Source organism: Leuciscus leuciscus, assembly GCF_965113295.1.
Source record: "Leuciscus leuciscus genome assembly, chromosome: 2".
NCBI classification, from domain to species: Eukaryota; Metazoa; Chordata; class Actinopteri; order Cypriniformes; family Leuciscidae; genus Leuciscus; species Leuciscus leuciscus.
In genome coordinates, this window is record NC_138726.1 from 45,489,079 (window position 1) to 45,513,785 (window position 24,707).

At 38.0% G+C, this 24,707-nt stretch overlaps 2 protein-coding genes and 1 long non-coding RNA gene across 4 annotated transcripts; 2 read left to right on the forward strand and 1 right to left on the reverse strand.

Annotated features, from left to right (window-relative positions):
* Positions 1 to 1,147: 1,147 nt before the first annotated feature.
* Positions 1,148 to 8,451, reverse strand: lrp10 (low density lipoprotein receptor-related protein 10). Its single transcript, XM_082162289.1, has 10 exons — positions 8,332 to 8,451; positions 7,540 to 7,732; positions 7,251 to 7,283; positions 6,588 to 6,726; positions 6,131 to 6,321; positions 5,525 to 5,997; positions 4,965 to 5,395; positions 3,867 to 4,061; positions 3,559 to 3,688; positions 1,148 to 2,933 (listed from the first exon to the last, which is right to left on the reverse strand). The coding sequence occupies exons 2-10, from the start codon at positions 7,586 to 7,588 to the stop codon at positions 2,325 to 2,327; spliced, it is 2,250 nt and encodes a 749-aa protein (XP_082018415.1). The 5' UTR covers positions 7,589 to 7,732; positions 8,332 to 8,451; the 3' UTR covers positions 1,148 to 2,324.
* Positions 6,733 to 7,286, forward strand: LOC309493177. Its single transcript, XR_014203825.1, has 2 exons — positions 6,733 to 6,911; positions 6,988 to 7,286. It is a non-coding gene; the product is annotated as an uncharacterized lncRNA (long non-coding RNA).
* A 674-nt stretch (positions 8,452 to 9,125) lies between the features above and the next one.
* mmp14a (matrix metallopeptidase 14a (membrane-inserted)) lies at positions 9,126 to 24,281 on the forward strand. Of its 2 annotated transcripts, none has more exons than XM_082162641.1 (10): positions 9,126 to 9,133; positions 16,569 to 16,717; positions 17,689 to 17,811; positions 18,454 to 18,761; positions 18,887 to 19,051; positions 19,657 to 19,799; positions 19,889 to 20,027; positions 20,577 to 20,727; positions 20,890 to 21,005; positions 22,744 to 24,281. In XM_082162641.1, exons 2-10 carry the CDS (start codon positions 16,662 to 16,664, stop codon positions 23,073 to 23,075), a joined length of 1,533 nt encoding a protein of 510 aa, XP_082018767.1. In that variant the 5' UTR covers positions 9,126 to 9,133; positions 16,569 to 16,661; the 3' UTR covers positions 23,076 to 24,281. The 2 variants fall into 2 exon arrangements, with proteins under 2 accessions (XP_082018767.1, XP_082018766.1); XM_082162640.1 differs by lacking the exon at positions 9,126 to 9,133 and adding an exon at positions 9,653 to 10,224.
* The last annotated feature ends 426 nt before the right edge of the window (positions 24,282 to 24,707 follow it).

Sequence of the window (24,707 nt, forward strand, 5' to 3'; positions counted from 1 at the left end):
GATTGCGGTTTCACGCAAGGGCCAATGAGCAGAGGCGTTTTGACCAGTGGGCGGGGACACGACTTTGATTGATCTCTGAACCTGGTCAAAGATGCACTTCCCCCAAGTACATGGAAACCATGGCAACAGTAATATGCCAATACAAACACAAGGCGCAAAATGCATTATCTAGTAGTTTATCATAAAAGACAAAGAAAAAGCACAATTATAAAAATTAAAAAAACAACAACAATTATAAAAAGTTGGACAGACTTTCCAGACCGTGGTTTTCCGTGGTATTTTTTATACAATAAGTACTGCAATAATTCTTAACACAATCAAGAACACAAATTATCTTCAGAAAGTAATTTACCGTTCAAAATGTTGTGGTCTGTAAGATTTTAAATGGTTTCTGGATGAAGTCTCTTATGATCACCAAGAAGAGAAATTGAAATATTACAATTAAAATAACTAATTTCTATTTTAATACATTTTAAAAATGTATTTAATCCTGTGATGGCAAAGCTGAATTTTCAGCAGCCATTAGTCCAGTTTTCAGTGTCACTTGATCCTGTAAGAAACAGTTGTGCCATTTAATTTTTAGTGGAAACATGACTTTATGATGAAAAGACAAGAATAGCATTTATTAGGTTTTTTTTATTATTATTATTATTACTGACCCAATTTTTTTTTACATTAAAACAAATAGAAACGTTTTCCTTCACACAGAAAAATATTTAATCAATAGATTTCTTACCAGCATCAGTCCTTTAGCTTGTATTTGGAGATGGTGAACTAGGAAACTTGCATATATCTGTTTGTTTCCTTCTCTTCTGAGCAGAAAGATCCTCCTCCTCAGGATGTAAAGAAACTGAGGCAATGCAGGCTTTGAAGTGCAAATAAGACAATCACCTCTCATTGTTTCAGTAGAACTAATGCTTTATATTCCCTTAAAAGGGAAAGTCACATTCCTCACCTGTAACACTTGCATTCTAGATTTTTTTTTTTTTAGATCTATGTTAACAGCATGAACTGTTTTTTACCTTGCAGTATCCATTCAGCTTTAAATTGTGCAAATAAAGTCTTTACATTCCCAGCAATTTTCACAAACACACAAGAAACTAAACCGCAACATTAGAGTTGGCAAATCAAATCACACAAGGAAGAATAAAAGTGCAAATCATTTTATTCTTTGTAGATTTTCCAGCTGGTTTAGCAAATATATACAGTGAAATTCATCCTAATATCATCAGTTCATCAAAGATAATTCCCACCCACGTCTTTCTAGTCACCATTCAGCAGATGAGAGTTCAACATCTCGGCATTAAAAATACAGAATAAAAACAACATTGACAGGGTAAAAGAAGGAGTGAACTGACAGATCTTAACAGCAGCTGAAATCAAGTGACTATAGATATGGCACTACGACTGGTCACCCATTTATTGTCCACTGAGCCAGAAAAGTATGAAATCTAAACTTTTCACTTTGAAAGACATATTCAAGTTATTGTGATATGGTGATGTCATTCAGGTTGGTGGTGCATGTGGAGGTGCAAGTGAAACCTCCAAGAAGGATTGTCTCTATTGAGTGGCTTCCCACTTTCAGCTAGTTCACTTTCTTTCATACACACACACACACACACACACACACACACACACACACACACACACACACACACACTATCACTCACTCACAACACACAAGTCTTTATTATTAAGTTATTGCCACAGTTGCCATGCACTACCATATACATAGCGAGGGTGATTTCTATATCTATGTGTAAACTTTTGTGCAAGTGTGTTTGGCCCTACGTGCAAGCACATACGCAGTCACATACTGTCTAGTGATGTACAGGAAGCTCAATCAAAGGCACTTCTGAGGAACACACAATAAAATGTGGCCTGTAGCATTATGAGGTAAACTCACATGTATGTACATCACACAACCATGTCTGCAGATAAAAAAAAAAAAAGCAATTCTAACTAAAATCAATCTTTTTAACCAACATTGCAGCAAAGGATCACACAGAGGAACATTATCGTAAGCCAGATGGGGGAGATTCTTTGTGCAAATGCTCTTCCATCATACTCAACCATTTAGATAAGTGCACAACCAACACACATCTGTACACACGCAGTCGCTTGTCAAAATATTTTTGACACACATTATTTCAATACTTTTTCTTTAAGTCAGGAAAACAGATGCTCAAATACAAGTTAAGGCACCAAGCCAGCACAAGAAGCAAACATGGTGACGCTTACGTGCTGAAAGGAGGAAGGCAGGGAGAGCGAGAACATGGTGAACTGAGAGACAGATCAGGAAGGGAAAAGGAAGTACGAGTCGCTCATGTCAGCATGGGGATATCATCATCAGAGGTTGTGTCATCAGAGAGAGGTATCAGCAGCACTTCATCTTCTGAAGAAGAACAGGAAAAAGAGGGGGATGCGGAAAGAGGAAGAGAAGTAGTGGACGGGGAGGATCTGAAACGGGAAATGCTCCGCCCCAGCGAGTGGAAGAGAGATGCTAGGGAAGGGCTGCTCGGGGGGATAGTGATGATGGGTGCGGTCTGATGTGTTTCAGGGTCTTCAATTGGATGGACAGAAAATGGAGGTGGAGGAGAAGGAGGTGGAGGAGCCTCCGCTTGCAGCTGTGTTTCTGTCTGTTGGGATAAACACAGTTTTTGAGGCAAGGACTGACTGGCAGCCTCTGTAGCCACTGAGGAGACTCCAGGACTTGACTGATTGGGCTCAGTGCTAGTATTAGCGGCTTCTGTCTGTTGGGAGGAAGAGGCTGTGGTCTGTGTTGGCCTGGGTGCGGGCCGGGGAAGTAAGCCCCATCTTCGTAGGCGTCGCACAGCTCTGCGGACGAACCGGGGCCTGCGTCTTCGCCGTAGAGAGGAAGCATTGTCTTGCCTGAGGAGCTGTAGTATTCCTCTCAGAGAGAGTGAGACAGTCTGAAAAAAGATTGTGGAAACAAAAACATGCAAAAGTGAAAAACCAAACCATTTTTTTTTTTCTCTACACTAGACTAAATACACTACCATTCCAAAGTTTGGGATCGGTAAGGTTTTAAAAACGTTTTTGTGTCTCTTATGCTCACCCAGGCTGCATTTATTTGATCAGAAATACAGTAAAATGGTAATATTGTGAAATATTATTACAATTTAAAATATCTGTTCTCTATTTTAATGTATTTTTAAATATAATTTATTCCTGTGATGGCAAAGATGTATTTTAGCAGCCAGTCTTTTACTCCAGTCTTCAGTGTCACATGATCCTTCAGAAATGATTGTAATATGCTGATTTGGTGCTCAAGTAACACTTTTTTATTCACAATGTTGAAAACAATTGTGCTGCTTAATATTTTTATGGAAAAAGTGATACATTTTTTCCAGGACTCTAATGAATAGAAAGTTCAAAATAACAGCGTGTAATTGCCATCTTTTGTTACATTAATCATTTCTTTATTTTCATTATTGATTATTTTGTCAAATAAATATTAAAGTAATACATTTAAATGTGATGCACTGCATATTTCTCATAAAATTGATGTATTAAAACAGTAACAAGAGCTCTTACCTCATTGGGGTTCTCAGTAGGGAAGTCTTCCACTGGTGGAATGATTCCCTGAGCAATCAGCTGACCATAAGAGGGCGGGGCCTGCTGCTGGATCATTTCAGCCTCCTGACGACTGATTGGTGCGAACATGCTGAGAAGGCAAGAGAAGAGTATACAGAAATATTGTCACTATTATAACATAATATTTCACATAATGATGTCCTGATCTTTCTCAGAAAAATCTAATCAAATCATTGACACTGTAAAATTATTATATTTGGAAAATTATGTTAATTTTTGTAGTTATTATCTGGTTTAGATGGTTTTACCTGTACTCTCGAGTGCGTAGTGAGTACAGCTTGCAGGTGCAGCCCATTGCAATGACTAGCAGAAGTCCGCAAACAAGGCTTCCAACAGTAGCTGCGGTTATGACCTTTCGGGGAAGGGTCACAGTGCAGTTAAGCTCATCGGTGCCATCCTTGCAGTCCACCTGTCCGTCACAACGCCAGCTCTCAAACACACACCTGCTCAATCAATTAAACATCGGCAGATTTTAAAAAGCCAATTATATGGTGGGCAAAATATATACACTACCATTAAAACATTTGGGGTCAGTGAGAAATGAATATTTCAATTCAGAAAGGACGAATTAAATTAACTGTTCAAAAGTGAGAGTAAAGAGTTTTACTTTGTTACAAAAAAACTATTTTGGTAACACTAGTTAATGTATTAACTAACCATGAGCAATACATTTGTTACTGTATTTGTTCAATTTGTTAACATTAGTTCATAAAAATACTGTTGAAATGCTGTTCATTGTTTGTTCATGTTCACAGTGCATTAACTAATGTTAACAAGATTTTAATAAAGTATTAGTAAATGTAAACATTAACAACGATTAATAAATGCTGTATAAATGCAGTTCATTACTACTTCATGCTAACTAATGTATTAAACTAATGTTAACTAATGAACCTTATTGTAAAGTTTTATCACTATTTCAAATAAATGCTGTTTTATTTAACTTCCTACTCAAAGAATCCTAAAAAAGATGTACCACCGTTTCCACTAAAATATTAAAAAGCAAAACTGTTTTCAACAATGAAAATAATAAGAAATATTTCTTGAGCATCAAATCAGCATATTAGAATGATTTCTGAAGGGTCATATGACATTTAAGAATGGCTGCTTAAAATTCAGCTTTTCCATCACAGGAATAAACTACATTTTAAAATATATTCAAATAGATCGTTTATTTTATTTTATTTGTAATGACGTTTCAAAGTACTATTGTTTTGTACTGTATTTTTATATTAAAAAAAAATGCAGCCTTGATCGTAAGAGTCTTCACTAAAAATATTTATAAAATCTTACCGACCTCAACCATTTAAACAGTGGCGTATACTCGTTTATGAACACATACAAACCTGTCACTGTCGCAGTGAAAGGTCCCAGGTTGGCAGATGGTACATTCTCTTTCATCAGTTCCATCTGCACAGTTGAGCTGGTAGTTGCAGCGCTCATGAATCGAGTAACAGACCGGTCGGTCCTGCGGGCGGCTTGCTTTCTTAAGTCCTCCCATCCCACAGAGGAAGTGCCCAGCTTGACAGCCAAAGCATCCTTCCTCATCCAGGCCCGTTTCAGGACAGTCCCAGTGCTCATCACAACGCTGCTTTGGGTTGTAACAGCCTCCCAGTGATCCCCCACAAAGCTCCTCCCAAGGAAGGCAGTAATCCGAGATGCGATAGGTCGCATTAAAGCCACGCCCATCAGATGAAGGCTCCATACGGTATATAAGGGAAAGCAAGCCGGTGTGGGATTCAACCTCTACTGCTTTGCTATTGGACACGGAGTTGATCTGTAATTGTCAATGAGAGGGGATGTAAGACTTATTATCCATATCATCAAAGAAACAAGACTGAAATAGATTAATCTGCATTGATCAATCACAAGCACCATCATCTCACAGATAAAGAGTTAAACTCACTGTTTTAATGACGTTGCCTGAGCCGTGGCGCTGGTCTGTGATTTTGATCATGTCTCGGGGACCCAGTTCCAGTTGTTGAAGCTCTAATTTGAGTGGTCGTGAATCCTGAGGATCAACTGTCCACACACACAGCAACGGTTGTCCCGTTTGTAAAGGGGGAGTAAACGACCCATAAAATGCACTCAAATATCCCCCACATGGCCCTCCTTGGGGCAGCAAGGCAAAATCATGGATCTTCGGTGGCGGTACATCTGTGCTGGATAATGGGATCACCAAGGTGCTGGTTTCAGCTGGAAGGAGGTGATTTACGTCATCTATGGGTGGTTCAGGGCTAACATCGTCACATCCGTCCTCGTCAGAGCCAAGTTCATCACCCACACCAAGGCATTCAACTCGTCCGTTACAGCGCCATGATGCCGGGAGACAACGTTCACTGTAACATTCAAACTCGCCTTGAGAACAGGGACCTGAGTCTGGAGAGGTGGGAGAAAGACAAATGAACCCTGTTAAACACATACTCAAGAACAGAGTTTTTACAGTCTTCTGGATAAAGTCAGTGACAGGGTCGGAACTGTGAAAATTTCCCTTCAATGTGTTCTACCCTACCTTTAATATATGAAAGACGGAACCCTGTTACTGGGTAGAAATGAGTGAGGAAGTGGTGTGTCACTGTAATGTTTCCCCCTGTCATCTCAAATGGTGCTGGAAGTTGGTAACCGCAGAGTTTGAAAGGGCTGCCAGTGAGTGGAACCACGGACACCCATTCCCGTCCACATCTCATATTAAACTGGGAAAAACTTCAAAAGAGATGGACACAAATGAAATGGCAGGTAATTAAATTTTTTTTACCATTTACTGTGTAAGGATCAAAGCAATCACAATAACAAGGCTTTTACCTTGTTAACAACAAAAGCCATTTGTTAACATATTTGTAAACTTAGATATGCTCATCATTAGGCTGACTTTCACTTTTCACATTCATATTGTTCATATATGCATAGAAGCTTTAATATTTATATTTCCAACGATCCCAAAAAAAGGTTCAATAAAATATTATTAGTACCTGATGATGACACGCTCCCCAACTTTTGAGGTTATCAGCCAGCTGCAGTTGAGTGGACGGGAAGACCAGGAATGGTGGGCAGAGTTATGAATCTCTCCTTGTCTTTGTTGTAGTATTTTGGGTGAATGATCACAATGAGCTGAAACAGACAGTTAAAGCAAAAATATCTTTACATTTTATTGTGCTCTAGCCCTAAATTTCTATGTGAAATCACAATAGACGATCTGTGATTTACTGGAGTTATCTGAGAACCATTTCTTTGCAAATTTCTTTCTTCTGCTGAACACAAAAGAAGATATTTTGAAGAATGTGCGTAACCAAACAGTTGATGGACCCCACTGACTTCCATAGTATGGAAAAATAATAATAAGGGGACCCCATCAACTGTTTGGTTACCCAGATTCTTCAAAATATCTTCTTTTGTGTTCAGCAGAAGAAAGAAATTCATACAGCTTTGGAACACCTTGATGGGGGGTAAATTATGACAGAATTTACATTTTTAGGTGAACTATCCCTTTAATCTCTAATGTTTTAGTTTTTGACTTCAGCTTCTCGATGACTATTCAGTCAGGAATGTTGCATTTTCAACTGGGGCATTGGGTGTGAATTAAAATAAGCGTTCAGACTGAGAAACAAACAAAGAGATGTCAAGCTCTTCCTTACCGGCACTCAAGACCAGCTCCAGAGTGCAAGGAACTGTGGGAGAAAAAATACAAATCACATATAAGACAAAGAATACTAAATGTGGTTTATTGCCATTTATCATGATGTAAATACAATCAATCTTAGGTTTATGTTACCTTGCTTGACTGTAAAGTCACCATAGTAACCTTTAGTTAAGTCAAGGTCAGTATTTCAATCAACAAGAAAAGTCTGCTTCAGATTTATATAAATAAGAGTTTGTATCATATCTGCATGATACACAGTCAAGGACAAAATCATGATATCTTACCTGATAAAAACAAAAGACCTAAGACGTAAAGGCTGTGAGAAATAGACATTCTAAAAAGCCAATGACTGTCGTTGTTTCATAAAACACAAATAAAATAAAAACTATTTATGGCAAAAATGTGGTCGGTAGATCCATCAGCTCGCCACAATTAAAAGCGGCACCATCACCAATGCGTCCTGTTGGAAGTGTTTAGCTGTAAAGACAAAAATAAACACCATAAACTAACCATTTCAGACAAAGGCAACACAAGCTCAGTGCCTGACCAGCATTAGCTTTCAAAAACAACTGCTTCAATCAGAAACTCAACTCGATGGCATAACCTCGACAAAAGTCAAATACATGGATGCGAATTAAAATAGTCGGTAATTGACAACAAAAATCGACTAGAATGTCTTTCGCACAGACTTCCTGTCTCGCTCTCTTCCCAGCAGTGACGCAACTCGGTGTTAGGCAGAGTAGCCGTGTAATGTTTATAAACGAAACATTCAAACTATTCAGTGACACTTCATACATATAGTCAGAGCATATAATTCAGGGCATTTACTTACGTTTCGCCCGTAAAAAAGTAAGACGACCAGCGTCTAAACTGACTGATTGTTCCGAAAGTTTCGTTTCCGACTTCTAACCAGCCTTTCTCGTCTGATTTTTGCTAACGCTAGCTGGCTTCCTGCTACTTACTTTACTTTATATTAGGACACTATTAAGACCTGATACCACACTATAAACTATTCGAAATGAGATTCTATGCGTTCTTTCGTATAGTATTGTTCTGTGACTTTATCTTTACCGTACCTTTTCTTCTTCTCTCTTGTTGACATTCGTTCTCAGTCACTTCCGTAAGTTCTGTTTCGTAGGTGGGAGACGATCCACCACCCAACTACGTTTCGGTGACGCTATATGCACGCTGCTTTCTGCTTGTAATGTTCGCCTTTCAACACTAGATGTCATCATTTAGCGCTTTATTTTCAGCATTGCCATGGATTGTTGTAATCCTATGGTTGTAATACACTACTAGTCTCCACATTGGTACTGTTTTTTTAAGTAGGCCACACTACCTGTTGAAAGTTTGAACACACCTACTCATACTGTTTTCATCATTTTATAATATTAAAGTATTCACTATAATAATAATTATAATAATAATAAACCATGTATTTCTGCATCCAGTGAAATCTTGTCAATCTAATATGAATTACTAATACTATTATTATTAATATTAGTAGTATTATAAATCATATTAATAACAACATATTATTATTATTATTATATTTTATTGGTAGTATTATTTTTATTTTTTATTATTTAGGCTACTATTAAATGTTATTGTTTTATTTAAAAACTAGGTGGCCCAGTTTGCCAGTAACGTCTGTAAGATCTTAAATTGTCCTCTATGAGTAAAAATGAGAAAGCATTTTAAGTGTTTGTATTTTTTCCTTCATTTTTTTTTATCCGTGTAGTTTTATCCGACAGTTTTTTCTTCAACATTTGATTCAACACACCCAATAAAGAAATGTTAAAATATCATTTTTATTTAATCGCCCTCGCAAGCGTGTTTCTGGTGCAAAGCGAGACCAGTGACAAAGTCAGACCAGAGGTAAATGCACAGACAGTTTTGTTCTAGAATTGTTTGTGTGTGTGTGTGTGTGTGTGTGTGTGTGTGTGTGTGTGTGTGTGTGTGTGTGTGTGTGTGTGTGTGTGTGTGTGTGTGTGTGTGTGTGTGTGTGTGTGTGTGTGTGTGTGTGTGTGTGTGTGTGTGTGTGTGGAATTAACCAACAGAATTAATATGTGGTAGCCTACAGATCCATCAGCTCGCCAGAGGCGACATTGTCACCAATGCGACTTGTTGGAAATGGTTTTATTTTATTTATTTTTTTCATACTTTACGCTATTACATTTAGCCTATCACAAATAGCACAATAAGTGTTCTGTTTAAAAACTTATTTTAAGTTTGGCTATCTGTTCTAGAGGCGACAAAAGACGGTTGAATTTCGGAGAGAATTCCTTTAAAATCTCAACCCCCGGAAAGTCATTGAATAATTAGCACACTGGGAAAAATGCACATCTGCAGCGTCGATTCTCTTTTAACTCCTCCCAGTTAGAAGCTCTGAGTCTGTAGTGCAGGCAGATTACCGCAGAGGACGTAAGAAACAACCACGTCTCCAATCTGACAGTGAAGCCGCCTGTGGAGATAGAGATCAGCGGAGGACAAAAGAAAACTCAAGCGCAAGATGAGAATGTAGCGCAGATCTAAGATTTTTTTTAAAAAAGAAAAGAATAATAATCACATCTGAAGATAGTCTTCTCTCTTCGGCTGTAAAGCGTATGGTCCAGCTTTACTTTTGGAAAAGTTTTCAATAATTATGATTACATACTTTATAGGCTAGGCATAAGTCGGTTTTTATTCTTTTTGTAGCTACTTAGGAAAAACTACCAGGCAGAGTTTTAAGGAAACGTTTTCACTGTTGGAATGGTCTGATTTAGGACAATCTACTGGGGAAAACTTAGAGGAGAAAACTTTAAGAACGGAGCCTAAAGCATTTTTGTGTCCCGAGCCCAGTAGCCTACTCTCGCGCACTGAGGAATATGTTACCTAAACTCCAGACGTTACCACGACTACTGCCGCTCGCCCTCGCGAGCGTGTTTCTGGTGCAAAGCGGGACCAGTGACAAAGAAGTCCGACCAGAGGTAAATGCACAGCCAGTGTTGTTCTAGTATTGTGTGTGTGTGTGTGTGTGTGTGTGTGTGTGTGTGTGTGCAGAATTAACCAACATTGTGGGGACCAAATGCCCCCAAAAGGATATAAAACTACCTTGTGGGGAGTCGGGACCTGCCAGCGGTCTGTTTGTGTGTGTTTCCACTATTTCTCTATCAAGCCTGTATTGTTGGACACAGATACACTCGGATGTTTCCGCATGTCAGGATTTCCTTCATGAAGTGTATTCATGTACCTCATAATTCACAGTTGAATACAATTGAGTCAGATGAAGTTTGGTTCATCTGTTCATCTGTTTAAGATGGAAAACTGTCTTTTCGGATCCCTAAATATCAAGGTAAAACAAAAACAGGAGTGAGTCAGAGGCTCCAGGGCTCCTAGAGAGGGTTAGTTATTAAAGTGTCGCAATTCTGTGGTTTCTGTAGCCTACTGCATCTATAAATTCACATTTTTTCTTTCTATTTGCTTTGACAGAAAAAAGAAATCTAACAGGTAGATATAGGCTATCATTATATATATCAGTTTGTCTATACACCCCAGAGCCATCCAAATGTTTGTTTCAGAAATAGGCCTATGTCTGGTAGACACATAACTGTGGAGAACGAATGACTGTTTTTCAGGACGTTTTGGCATCTCTGTCACAGATGCAAGCCAGGAAATCTGAACGGTCTAAAATAAAGAAAACAAGATCAGAGAGAGGATTTGAAGGGTTAGTTCACCCCAAAATTTTTATTCTGCCATCATTTACTCACCCTCATGTTGTTCCAAACGCATTAAGGTGAACTTATCAGTTCATCATCGGAACACTATAATGAATATATTTTTAAATAAATCTGAGCCAGTTCTGTACTCTCCATTGACAGTTTTAGCAACTACCATTTTCTTAAAGGACAAGTTCGGTATTTTACACTTAAAGCCCTGTTTACAGATCGTATCTGATGAAATAGAACGGTTAAGATTAAAATTTGGACACATGCTGCTGTCCCGAGAATTTTAGGTTTATTTCGCTTCACCCCCCCACCCCCACAATGGTTGTCTATATGCACTGGAAGATTCCGTCCTAAAAACACATTAAACTTTCGTTTACAAAGACGTGAAACTCACCGAGTGGTCAGGGGTGTTCACTGAAATGTTCACTCAAAAATCGCTGAAAAAGATGCATTCCAACAGGTTTTATCGTAGTTTTTGTCCAGCTCCATTGACTTAATAGGACGTGCTGTGAGACTGCAGCACCTTTACGGTATTACTCCGCCGCTTCTTCTTCTGCTTCTTCTGTGTATTCAATGAAATGCCCGTGGTTTGCTTGCAATTGGCAAAGGTGCATTATCGCCACCAACTGGGCTGGAGTGTCTATTATTCAAGCTCTCAACGGAAGAATCACGGGTGTGACGCGTTTGGCAAAATAGGTCCACAAAAGCTAAATAAACCTAAAATTCTCGGGACAGGAGCATGTGTCCAAATTTTTATCTTAACCGTTCTATTTCATTAGATACGATCTGTAAACAGGACTTTAAGTGTAAAATACCGAACTTGTCCTTTAAGAGACACAATCGCTTTATATGATGAACAGATTAATTTTAGGCTTTTATTTTAACGGATGTGTGTTTTAATGAATGTTTATATGAATAAAAGCCAATATATGAATTGTGTCTTTTCAGAAAATTTGGACTAAACCACTTAATTCATATGGATTACGATCTCTTTATGAACATTTTGAAGCATCAAAGTTGTAGTTGCATAGACTGTCAACGGAGGGACAGAAATCACTCAGATTTTATTAAAAAGATCTTCATTTGTGTTCCGAAGATGAACGAAAGCCTTGGAACGACATGAGAGTAATTAATTACAGAATTACAATTTTTGGGTGAACTAACACTTAAAGACATTTTAATAACTGTCTATTTGCATCCCTTCATTCCTTTCTCTCACACTCCTTTACATTTCTGAGATAGTTGAGTGATGTACCCAAGGCTAGTGTGAAAAACAGTCAGCACTCCAGATTCCACCGAAAGCTTTCGAAGGTTTTCAAAGACAATAACAGTCTCCTCATGTGAGAGTCGCGTGATCAGAGAGTAAGGTCACACAAAAGGTCAAATCCCAGATGCCCATTGCTTGTGAAACTACCATCATTCTTTAGACTTTTGGTTGACGTTAAGTTTTAAGTTTTTTGGTTTTCCTAAGTTGTACAGCCATTTTTCCCTAAGAATTCTGAACTTTTCTTCTAATGAACTAAATGCTTTACATTAGGTTATTATGACTTTGCACTGCACTTTTTCTGTTGTTACAGGTGCTTTTGTTTTGAATACTGTACTAAAACGGCGAAAAAAGGAAGAAATTCAGCCATATTCCTTATGGAAAACAGCTGGGTATTGCCCCCACCCCCAGACCAGACCATAGACGAGAGATGATGTATTTGTTTAAGTAGTATTACAGATGCAAAGCATCTGTTGAAACTCAGCTGAATCTTTCAGACCTTCATCACTTAAAGAGGCTTGAAAAAGTGTTTGTTGCAGTTTAGAAGAAAAATCATATGTTGAGATTTCATTCAGTAAGACTATCAGACTCCACAATTTCTCTTTTTGATTCTTGTTTTGTGTACATGGAAAAACAATGTAGTTCTGCAGTATATAAATAAATATGTGGATTATATATGGATGATAATGTCATGCATCTGTAACTGCTGGAATTAGACATTGGTATTTTTTTTTTCTTCTGTGATCTCAAATTAGAAACTGCAAGATATTTTTGAGTTTGCGTTATTTTTTGGATTGTGATTAATATCCTGTGTCAGAATTAGTTCAGCTTCTCAGTAAATGGGTCAGTGATCTGATCCTCCACGTGAAGATGCAGAGTGAGACACAGGCACTAATGCCTGAAAAACTTTCCGTTTTTTCCATTGGCACAGACAAGGAGGAACGACTGACTCAGTCCTTCTGTCGTGCATTCAGACTCACCTCTGGCCTCCTTTTTTTCTTCTCCTTTCTTTTTCTTCTACCCTTTGTTTTTATATTTCTAACTTTTAAAAAAATCTCTAGGACCTCACTTAGGTTTTGTTTTTTTCTCTCCAACTTCTTTTTCTCCCTCTTTAATGCCGTAGGAGCAGCAGATCAGCTGTTAAAATCATAAATGCTGCTTTTCCCCCCCCCCCTCTGAGCCTGGAAAGTCTGACAGCAATATTTTCTGCAGAGAAACTATAAAAATCAGAGATTAGGGTTAAAACTGTGCACACATTCTAGCAAAACAACATGTTTGGAATGTCGCAACACTAAAACTGATGAAATTGTTTTTCAGAAAGTGCCGTCTTTGAAAGCACTTCATCCCAACTGGCTCCATGTCAGAGTTTTAAAGAGGCCATATTTACGAAGTCTTGATTTTGTTTTTGGGGTGTACGAGAATAGGTTTTCATGCTCGAATGTTTATTGAATTATTTTTCCCAGTGTGTCAGTAATGCTCAGTTTAGTTCATTTCTCTAAGCCCCTTCTTCCGGAAAGCGCAATGTACTCTGATTGGTCGACTGAACCAGTGTGTTGTGATTGGTCAACTGCTTTGAGCGTGTTTTTTGCCTATGCCTTGGATGGGAATTATTTAAATGAGGAATTATGTGATGTGATCGTTCCCGGAAGAAAACCCAAGACTACAATGGAGGCGTTTCAGGGAGTTCAGAAACAGTGCGTAGGCTACTGATATAGAGAATAACTCCCTTTGGAATGACTTTGTGCTTCGAAACTTTGCAGACCTTTTTCGTGCTCAGATGTCAACATTACACAATAAAGAAAGTTGAAAAAGTAAAAAAGCACAATAGATTTAATTTTTGCTGTAGCATGTGTGGCAGTGATGTCATAGCATGTGATTACACATAACCTCATGTCTTCTGTTTATGCCAGTCACTATCATGTGTGAGTTAATGGTTACTGTTGAACTCTGTTCCCAGATCTGTGAATAATGGCAGCGTAATTAGTACATAAAGCTTACCCAGACAGCCCGAGACTCAGTAAACTCAATAAAGGCTAGCTGTCTGCATGGTAATACCTGACACATGGCCACACAGTGACTCGCTCTTCCTCAGTCGGGAACGGCAGAGGTGTTCTAAATAGAAGCTTTGACACCCACCACTGGGAGTTCCAGGGCAGCGGAGCATGCTGGGATTGCTGGCTGCATTAAGAGGAGACCTGAGGCTTTTCAGGAGGGAGTAAGAGTGGCCTTCAGAGGGAGTAAGAGAGAAAGGGAAACATTTTCATCCTCATGAGTTAGTGTTTTTACAAAAACGGGGCGCGTCACCACAGCGGAGGCACCACACACAGAAAGCACTCATAAAGAAGGAGGAATTGAATTACGGACTGAGAGAAAGAAAAATGGAGAAAGGGTGACCAGGTTAACACTACACTATAGTGCCCTATCCAGTTATACACTTCCTCTACCAAAATGGTCAGTGTAGACCAGTCCCATTTGAAAATCTACAATGTGAAGGAACCCGTGTGAAAGCACTCACTGATTTAGTGAAGTTGCTCTCTGGATGTGGTTTCTTAATCGCTGTAGTATTGTATGCTAACATACAGGTTTGTTGAGGTGTTTCGTCCATTTTAAAGAGTATAATGTGTAAATAATAGGAGTAAGTGCCATAAAATTGAGCAATATACACAGATTTGTATCTAAGCTTTTGTCTTAAAATTGTTATGATACTTTGTTTAGTCAATTTGAACTTGTTTATTCACTAAGCCAATAAATTCATTGAGACGACTACAGATTTCTTTCTCAACAAATTTTCAGTTTAATATAGTATGTGAAGTGAACTATGCTATCTTTGTTTCTAAAGGCACAATAACCCTAAAATGCAAAGACATCTGGGATATAGTTTTAGAACGTTGCACATAGACCAACATAAGTTAATATTTAGTTCCAAGTAATTCACATTTTGTAAGTGTATGTGAATCAAAAGGTCCCATAAACTGAAAAATATGCTTTTTTTTATTTATTTTTATAATTAGCTTTATGAACATAATTATGCCTTAATTTCAACCATTGTAAATCTGAACGGTCTCTATGCCATCATGCTCGTTCTTCTTTTTCTCAATTCTTTTTGTAGCCGATACAGATACTGCTTATACTTAGAAAAGAAAGAAAGAAAGAAAATAAGAAAGGAAGGCAGTCTGAGGTCACAAGGATTACCGAAAAATGCTTGTAATTTTTGCTGACACTCTTTGTGGTTGGACTGGAGACACTGGCTGTCTGATCCTTAAAATGAGACATTTACCCATTTAGTCTAACAGACAGTCACTCCTAAACCTGTAACCTTTGTTAACAGCCCAGATCAGCGCATTAGTCTACAACCACCTGCACAGCTATAATCAGAGCCATAACTACCATAGACACGAGATGGAAATGTCCCTTCAGTATTCAGAATACCAGTTTATCATGTGGGTTTTTGCTTCTTTACAGTGAACATATATATAACATGTTTTCTTTGAGCGCAAGTCATAAGCACATGAAACACATGAAGATTTAAGTTCTTTGAAGCTACATAATTACATTACCATTGTCGTTTGTTTAGCTGTACATTATAAGATATATTTAGATTTTATTGTTAGTTTTCCTTTTTCTCTCTTTTCATGTTCTCAGTGTTAATTTCAGTAAGCCAGAAAACAAAAGAACAGTTTTAATTCAAAGTCAGTCTGCCTTTACCCAAGTGTGGCTAGCCCTAATCCCACCCCTAAAAGGAAACACTTAGCATTTTTAAATAATAAAAGTTATTTGCTTTTCTTCAGCAAATATATCCCCAAAGTATAACTAGGTTGGAAACACACCTAAAAAGGTCATAAAGTCTCTGACACACTGTTACTTACAGTTACAACACACAGTTAAAGCCTTTAAAATTGTTGAGCATCCATACACACTCTTTCACTCACAAAAGTTTAACCAGGTCATAAGCACACACACATCTTTGTGCTTGCACTGCGGTTCATCACTGATGTTTGTGGACTTTGGCAGGTTTATGTACAATTAGATTTTATAAATTCAGACAGCATGTCATGTGGATGTGGTGCTGCACTGAGATATTTGGAACAGTGAGGACACTTCAAAAACATTCAGCCCAACCTTTAATTCACTGAGGTCACAGCCATGACACCTGTGCTATTTCATGCTCTGACAGAAGTTGTGATGTTTTCCAGAGAAACTTTTTGTGTGTGTGTGTGTGTGTGTGTGTGTGTGTGTCTTTTATTCACGTTGAATTTGGTTTATTATAATTAAGAAGAGTAGTGATGGGACAGCTGCATGTTAATGTGTGTTGTGTGATAATGAGACATTCATTCTCTCTCAGGCATGGCTCCAGCAGTATGGGTATCTTCCTCCTGGCGATGTTCGGGCTCAGGCAATCCGCTCTCCTAAATCCATCACCTCCGCCATATCCGCCATGCAGAAATTCTATGGCCTCACTGTCAGCGGCACTATGGATCCAGCTACACTATCGTAAGTCTTGCCCAGTCTCGTACATCTCTATTTTGTTAATTACAGTGGTACAGATGAAGTACTTGAGTACAAGTATATATACCCTAATAAAATATTACTTGTATAAGTACTCATTTTCTGTATTACTTGAAAAGTACAAAAGTCATTTAATGTACTTAACTTAATTATTAAAAATAAAAAGCACTGATCAATGAACCATGTTGATTATTTACTCTAGCCAGTACTAGTCATTTGTCAGCAATAATAAGAAAAATCAGTTCAGACATTTAACGTGTATGTTGATCTGAGAATAAGCAAACATTTATTTTATAACCAAAGCTTTACATTATACCTATTATTATACTAATACACTTTCATAGCACATTTAGTTCACAAATAACTGACAGTCATGACCTAAAAAGTATTTTAATTTACAGTGACATACTAAATGTGTTAACTATTAGTAACTTACTTTTTGCGCTGTTCAAGTTGTTAACTCAAGCACAGCTGCAATTAATAGTCCAATTCAAGAATGAATCATTCAGTGCGATTTGTGAACAAATTCAGCAGGTTCACTGGAAAGAATCGGCTCATTCATGAATCGTTATCACATCTTGGTTTGGGTATCGGGTGGCGATTTCTTCAGCTCGAAATAATGAGGAATGACATGTTTTTATGGAATGAAGGAGTAAAAAAGTGCGATAATATGCTTTGGAATGGAGTGAAGTAAAAGTATACCAAAATAAAAGTACTCTGGTAAAGTAAAATGTAACTTCATTACTGTCCACCACTGGTTAATTGTGACCATTTAAAGATAATGTGCATTATGTTACTCAATAGTTACATTATTTCTGCTAATGACTGACAATCTTTGTCCACAAATGGATGACCTGATAGAGAATTAAACATCTGATTTGCAGCCAGTTTTCTTTGGTGACTGAGTCACGTATGATTGAGTGACTTTATGTCTTGCATTAACATGATGTTGTTAGGGCGATGCAGCGGCCGAGGTGCGGTGTTCCTGATAAATTCGGTTCTGAACTGAAGAGCAACCTACGAAAGAAGCGCTATGTCATCCAGGGCCTAAAATGGGACAAAAGAGAGGTCACATTCAGGTATGGAAATGCAATTGACAGCCTAAGGAAAATTAATAATAGTAATATTTAATGGCACTCTATCCACCTTCATTTTAATGTAAGAGCAGACACAGCCATTTGTAACCTGAATGTGCGAGGCTTCCGGTGTCACCCTCTTCCAGCTATTTTAGTTGTACAAAAACAGTCCGTTGTGCTGCTTGATATTGAATTTCTAATCATAATCATAAACACTGGTTTGTAGCTCAAATAGTTTGACCATATGTAAACTTAGTTATAACCACACTTAGTTATTCTTCTAGTTATTTACCTATAGCGGGTAATGAATCTGAAGTCTCACGCGTTTACAGAAAATAGCTCACAAACTTGCAAAATAAGGTGGATACACCTGCCATTAACATGCACTTTTGTATTCAGATAGTATTCTGGATGGAGCAAGCTGGATTGCATTTACACTTTGCATTCCAATGCAAGATTAAACATTCAGAACACGTAAATGATGACTAACTTCTTCTAAACATTATTAGTCTACTTCTCCTTTTTCAGAAGTGGAAATAGTTACCAGACTTTACGTATTTATTTAAAAATGACTTGTTTCTGCACTTCCTTCCTGAAAGGAACACTCAGATTTAGCAATTAAGCACAAATGTTTTCTTCACCCAGTATCCAGAACTACACTCCTAAAGTAGGTGAGACTGCCACACATGAGGCCATCAGGAAGGCCTTCAAGGTCTGGGAGGCCGTGATACCACTCAAGTTCCGTGAAATCCCATACAGTCAAATCAGTGGCAAGGTGGACAAGTTTGCAGATATCATGCTTTCCTTCGCGGAAGGCTATCACGGAGACAGCACCCCATTCGACGGCGAGGGAGGTTTCCTGGCCCACGCGTACTTCCCTGGTCATGGTATCGGAGGTGATACCCATTTCGACGCAGCAGAGCCTTGGACAACAGGCAATGTTGACCAGGGAGGTGAGCAAAGAATGAGAGAATGTGAAGAATGTTTCTGTCAACTGAACAAACTTAATGTGTAATGTGTGCATGTGAAGTCTGTGTTATTTTACATTTAGAGTATCATTGTTCTGCCTCTCTTTCAGGTAATGATGTGTTTCTGGTGGCAGTGCATGAATTAGGTCATGCTCTTGGTTTGGAACACTCAGGCGATCCCTCTGCCATCATGGCTCCGTTTTACCAGTGGATGGACACTGAGAACTTTGTGCTGCCCGATGATGACAGACGGGGGATCCAGCAGATATATGGCAGTCAGTTTGCATTGCATACATATATTTATTTTTATTTACTTATTCATCATTTTTATAATAATTTTACATGTGCAGTTTTATTGACAAACGAAAAACCGGATACAAAACAAACAGAACTAAGACATGACATAAACATGAGCATTTGACTTGAACAGACTAGAGCGTGGCATAAACAGGCTTGACCAAACTCATCAACAACAGGTTACATCGAAAAAAACTAGCCAAGAGAAAATGGAAACATGAGGGCTATAAATACACAAAGACTAATGACTAAAAAGATACAGCTGAGAGTAATCAATAAGTGTGTTTGAAATGAAGCGGCGCTGCGCAGACCGATCGGTGTATGACATCAAAGTACCATGAGAGCGATTCAAAAGCACATAGAGCATCTGCTCTCTAATCACTCTCGCCATACTTTGATATCATACACTGATCAGTCCGTGCAGTGCCGCTTCAAGTCAAACAAACCTAAAGAAAACATAATACATGAAACAAAGGAACCACATGACCAGATCACATGAGGGGAGCAGGGAATCACATGACATGACAGGAAACATGAATGTAAAACCAAATTAAAAACAGACATGACATGTGTCTTTCGGCAGGTGCTCGGTCTGGTGAAAAGCCCCACCCCCCGGCACCCCGGCCCCCCACTCCCAGGCCAGACCGCCCTTCCTTTGGCCCCAACATATGTGAGGGACACTTTGACACCATCGCTTTCCTCAGGGGAGAGATGTTCGTGTTCAAGGTACAACAGAATGCAAAACGAAACTGTTTTGTGTGGACATTCCATGTATTTTGTGAGTATTTTATATTTACACCCCCTTTACTTCACAGGAAAAGTGGTTCTGGAGAATGCGTGATGGTAAACCTCAGCAGGGGTATCCCATGCCCATTGGACACTTCTGGAAGGGACTGCCTCCCTCTATCAACGCAGCCTACGAACGTTCTGATGGAAAATTTGTTTTCTTCAAAGGTGCGTCTGTCTGTCTTCTTTATTATTTTGCCTTTCGTTGTAGACAAAATATTTTAATGCTACCGATCCCGATCCCGATCTGAATTCTGACTCGTGATGCAGCCTGAATCATAATGACACCGTGTTCGTTCGTTGGCCAGAGGAGAACTGGCCCCCCGACTGAGCCTGGTTTCTCACAAGATTTTTTTTCTCCATTCTGTCACCTGATGGAGTTTGGGTTCCTTGCCACTCTCACCTCTGGCTTACCCAGTTGGGGACACTTAATACTCAACAATATTATTGATCTGAATGTACTGGTGCTGTTGTATGAGAACTGAACTGGGCTGAACAATGATATCATGTTTTGCAGAACTGCTTTAGAGATGAAATGAGCTAATTTAATATCTGATGATCTTCACAACGGAACTGAATCAACACCGAAACTACTTCAGCCTAAATGCATAATTTCCTGTTATCACTGAAATAATCTGTATTGTATAACGTGCTAGATAAATAAAGGTTTATATTCTTTATATTCTAATGATTCTTGTTTGTCTCTCCTCTCACTAGGTGATAAGTACTGGGTTTTCAATGAGGCTAAAATGGAGGAAGGTTATCCAAAAACTTTCAAGGAACTTGGCACAGGCCTACCAAGAGACAAGCTGGACGCAGCTGTTTTCTACACACCCACTGGCAACACTTACTTCTTCAGAGGAACCAAGTAAGTTTCCAGTGTCACTTACCATATCTTACTCAGTGTCTGATTGTAAATCCATGTGATTTCATGTCATATGGAGAAAAATATTTCCTCTTCTTTTTTTGTGAACTTCTCCCTTTCTTTTATTGTTTTTCTTCCCCATTCATGCCTTTTCTGTTTTCTCAGATATTACCGTTTCAATGAGGAAAGCAGATCTGTGGATTCAGACTACCCCAAACCCATCAATGTATGGCAAGGAGTACCAGATAATATCAAAGGGGCCTTCATGAGCGAGGATAGAGGTACAGAAGCTTTTGTTCTCCACTATCATTCACTATATATTCATATTGTATATCGTATATATTCACTATCCTTAAAAAAAAAAAAAATATATATATATATATATAATAATGCAAAAGTTTGGGGTCAAGATTTTTTTATATTTTTGAAAAAAGACTATGCCAACGAAGGATGCATTTATTTGATCAAAATTACAGTAAAAACTATGGTTGTCACGGTACCAATATTGCAGTAGTAGATACCAATACCAGTATTTTCATGGTTCTCTGTACCAATTTTGGTACCATAGCAAAACCGGTTCGAACTCTTTTACTATTTTATTTATCTATTTTGAAATAAAAATATTAATTAAATTAATGAATTTATTATTATTTATTCTTATTTATTATGATAATAATTATAAGTAAACATGTAGCCTTCAAATGTGAACATTGTATATAAAAAGGTCAAGTGAAAAATTTGTAATAAAATTAAGGACAAAGAAACAAATACACATAGAGCAAGTGGCAGGTCTGTTTGCACTTACACTCTTAAGAGTTTTTATGTACATCTATTTTGGCATACAGTATCATATTTTTATCCCGTCTGTTGCTGTGGTTATATCACTGTCAATCATTGGGTTTCAATCACGCATTTAAATACAGTTGTAAATGCAGAAATTTTGCAGTGTACTGAGCCGCATGAAAAACTAAACTTTTATTCAAGTGTATATGGGTTATAAACAGAAGGCAGACAAAGAGCTGAAGCTATCAATCACTTCAGCGCCTGCTCACTGAGAACACCACTCCTGCGAAAACTTCAGTGTTTTGAGCGGATTCTGACTAACTTAATCACCTCTGATTGGCCATTGCGTTCACACACTCAACAGATATGTCTGTGATTGGCTACAATGATCAGTCCTTCAAAAACAGTTGTAAATAGAAACCTTTGACACTCTTCACAGAGTGCTTACACAGATACACACGGGAGCGTTTGAAAGCAACCGCCTATCAGCGGGTACCGAATATGCCCGGTACTCGTTTACTACTGGTACAGCAGAACTGCTGGTATAATCAAATTTTTTCAATTTCAACCCTAGTAAAAACAGCAATATTCTGAAATATTTTTGCCATTTAAAATAACTGTTTTTCATTTGAATATATTTTAAAATGTAATTTATTTCGATACATATCACAATACTGAACTAACAATACGATATTATTGTGATACTCCAAGACATATAATAAAAGGTTAACAAAAAATGTACTGTTGATTAAAATGGTAATTTTATATTACATTGCGGGTGTAAATGAATGGGCTTGCTCTCTATCACTGACTAGATATATTTAAAATAATGTAGGCCACTTTTTACTGGTAACATAAAACATTTGGCATCATTAGGACCCAAAAATATTCCCCCATTGCATTATTATACATTATATTCAACGTTATACATAGTAGATTAATGTAGTACTGACACTAAAACTCTAAAAACTTGAATTTTTCTCACACAGTAATTTTTATTTTGGGTGAACTATCCACGATACATATTGTTGCATTTTTATATTGCGATATATTGTTACACCCCTAATATATATATATATATAAATATTTATTTTATTTATTTATTTATATATATTATATTAGGGGTGTAACAATATGTTGTGTCACAATATATCGCAATACAAAAATGCAATAGAGATAGAGATTTAGAAATTTAGAGCCACTTTTACTGAATCAGCTTTTTCCCCAATTTTTCAGCCCACACCTACTTCTACAAAGCCAATAAGTACTGGAAGTTTAACAATCAGCAACTGAAGGTGGAGCCAGGCTTCCCCAAATCTGTCCTGACTAACTGGATGGGCTGTGAAGGGGAGGATCCCATGAAGAGGGCCGGCACAGATGAGGAAGTGCTTATCATTGAGATGGACGAGTCAGAAGGCGGAGGCATGGGAAGAGCCGCGACCATCGTCATCCCGCTCTTTCTTTTGGCCTGTGTGCTTGTCACTTTGGGGGCTCTGCTGTTCTTCCACCACTATGGTACCCCTCGACGCCTCCTCTACTGTCACCGCTCTCTGCTCGATAAGGTTTAGAGATGAACATGAAAGGCATGGGAAGAGAAGTGTAAGAGGGATACAAGTAGATGACATTTGGAAAGATTGTATTAGGATGGAGTGAAAATGAATGTCAGACAGTAAAGTTTGGTTTACAGGTCTGCAGGCAGGGAGAGATGAAAAGGGATGTGTATTGTATGTTTTTCTATTTACATGTACTTCTCTGCCATTAATAAGAAATCCGAAATGGAGTGGGAGATAAGAGAGACAGACACGAGCCCTCCTCCATCTCTTACATGGTTACGGTTTATCACTCAGTGAAATGCACTTTTGTTCCTTCAGTCTTCTCTTCAGTATATAATCCCTCCTTTATCCGCTCTGAAAATCTCCCTCTCCAGATCCGAACTTGACTCCAGCCGGCCGGCTGTTTGATTGACATGTTCTATACACTAATTGATCTCACTTTGACATGCTTCATTAATTCAGATTTTGCTTTTTACATTGCTAATCCAGTGAAAACCGCCTGTATCCCATAAAGTGCCTTTGCCATTGAATTAATAGAATGGAAGGACTATCATAATTGACCTTCCTTGCACCTTTTATTCACCACAAAGATATTTGCACAAAGTATGGCTCGACTGTAGAGACCTGCTGTACGTAAAAGGTCAAAGGTTAAAGGTCAAAGTTCAGGGAGAGAGAAGCCCAGCAGCTTCTGGAGTAGGCCAGTTTTAAATACACTTATAGAGCAGAGCTGTCCATCTGTTTCAACTCAAAATGCTATTGTTATTGCAATGCATTTGGTATTTACTATGTTTAAGTATGTCATTAATGATTGGCATTGTTATTATGACTATGGTTATTGTTATTATTGTTCTCCTAGTGTAGTCTTGCCTATTTTAAATTGTCATTTCAAGTCCTGCTGGACACAGGCAGAATGTGACTTATTTCAAATTAGTCAGGTTTCTATAATAGAAGAGGCTGGAGGTGAGACATTTTTCTCGCTCTCCACCTTCCAGAAACAAATAAATAATTATTTATGAACAGTAATGGTGCTATGGGTTTTCTGTAACAAGACTGAATACATCATTTATTAGACATTTCTGAATTAGTTTTAACAATGATAATGGTAATGATATTTATAATGATAGTGATATAGTGTAAATGTAAAGGAATTACATTTTTGCCTGTTTCATACTTTTTGTACTTGGAAATGAAAATTAAATAAAGTTCCTTTTTTTAATGTTATTCTCTTTTTCCTGGACCTTAAGAAATAAAATTATCTCATGAGTGAGTTCCAAATGTACTGAAAAGTTCCATGGACTAACTATCTATCTATCTATCTATCTATCTATCTATCTATCTATCTATCTATCTATCTATCTATCTATCTATCTATCTATCTATCTATCTATCTATCTATCTATCTATCTATCTATCTATCTTAACTGTCTATCTATCTTAACTGTGTCTGTCTGTCTGTCTGTCAGTCTATCTATCTTTGTTTTGGACAGAAAACTGATGAGTGTTTGCACATATCCTCATATCTGAGAGAACAAGGGACCAGACTATAGAGACACATGACTGTACTTTGTAGTGAAGGAGGAGTGTATGCTTTTCTTCAAAGTGTTTTAAAACTGTTCCAGCTGACAAAGTCAGAAAAAACAGCGCTCC

Bases quoted from the DNA above. Each gene is read 5' to 3' on its own strand.
- mmp14a (XM_082162640.1), top strand. From the start codon at position 10,123: ATGTTACCTAAACTCCAGACGTTACCACGACTACTGCCGCTCGCCCTC. The intron at 19,052-19,656 runs GTCAGTTTGCAT...GTCTTTCGGCAG, and splicing joins GATCCAGCAGATATATGGCA to GTGCTCGGTCTGGTGAAAAG. The intron at 19,800-19,888 runs GTACAACAGAAT...TTTACTTCACAG, and splicing joins GAGAGATGTTCGTGTTCAAG to GAAAAGTGGTTCTGGAGAAT.
- lrp10 (XM_082162289.1), bottom strand. From the start codon at position 7,588: ATGTCTATTTCTCACAGCCTTTACGTCTTAGGTCTTTTGTTTTTATCA. The intron at 5,396-5,524 runs GTGAGTTTAACT...TGACAATTACAG, and splicing joins CAGGCAACGTCATTAAAACA to ATCAACTCCGTGTCCAATAG. The intron at 4,062-4,964 runs GTTTGTATGTGT...TTGATTGAGCAG, and splicing joins TTTCACTGCGACAGTGACAG to GTGTGTGTTTGAGAGCTGGC.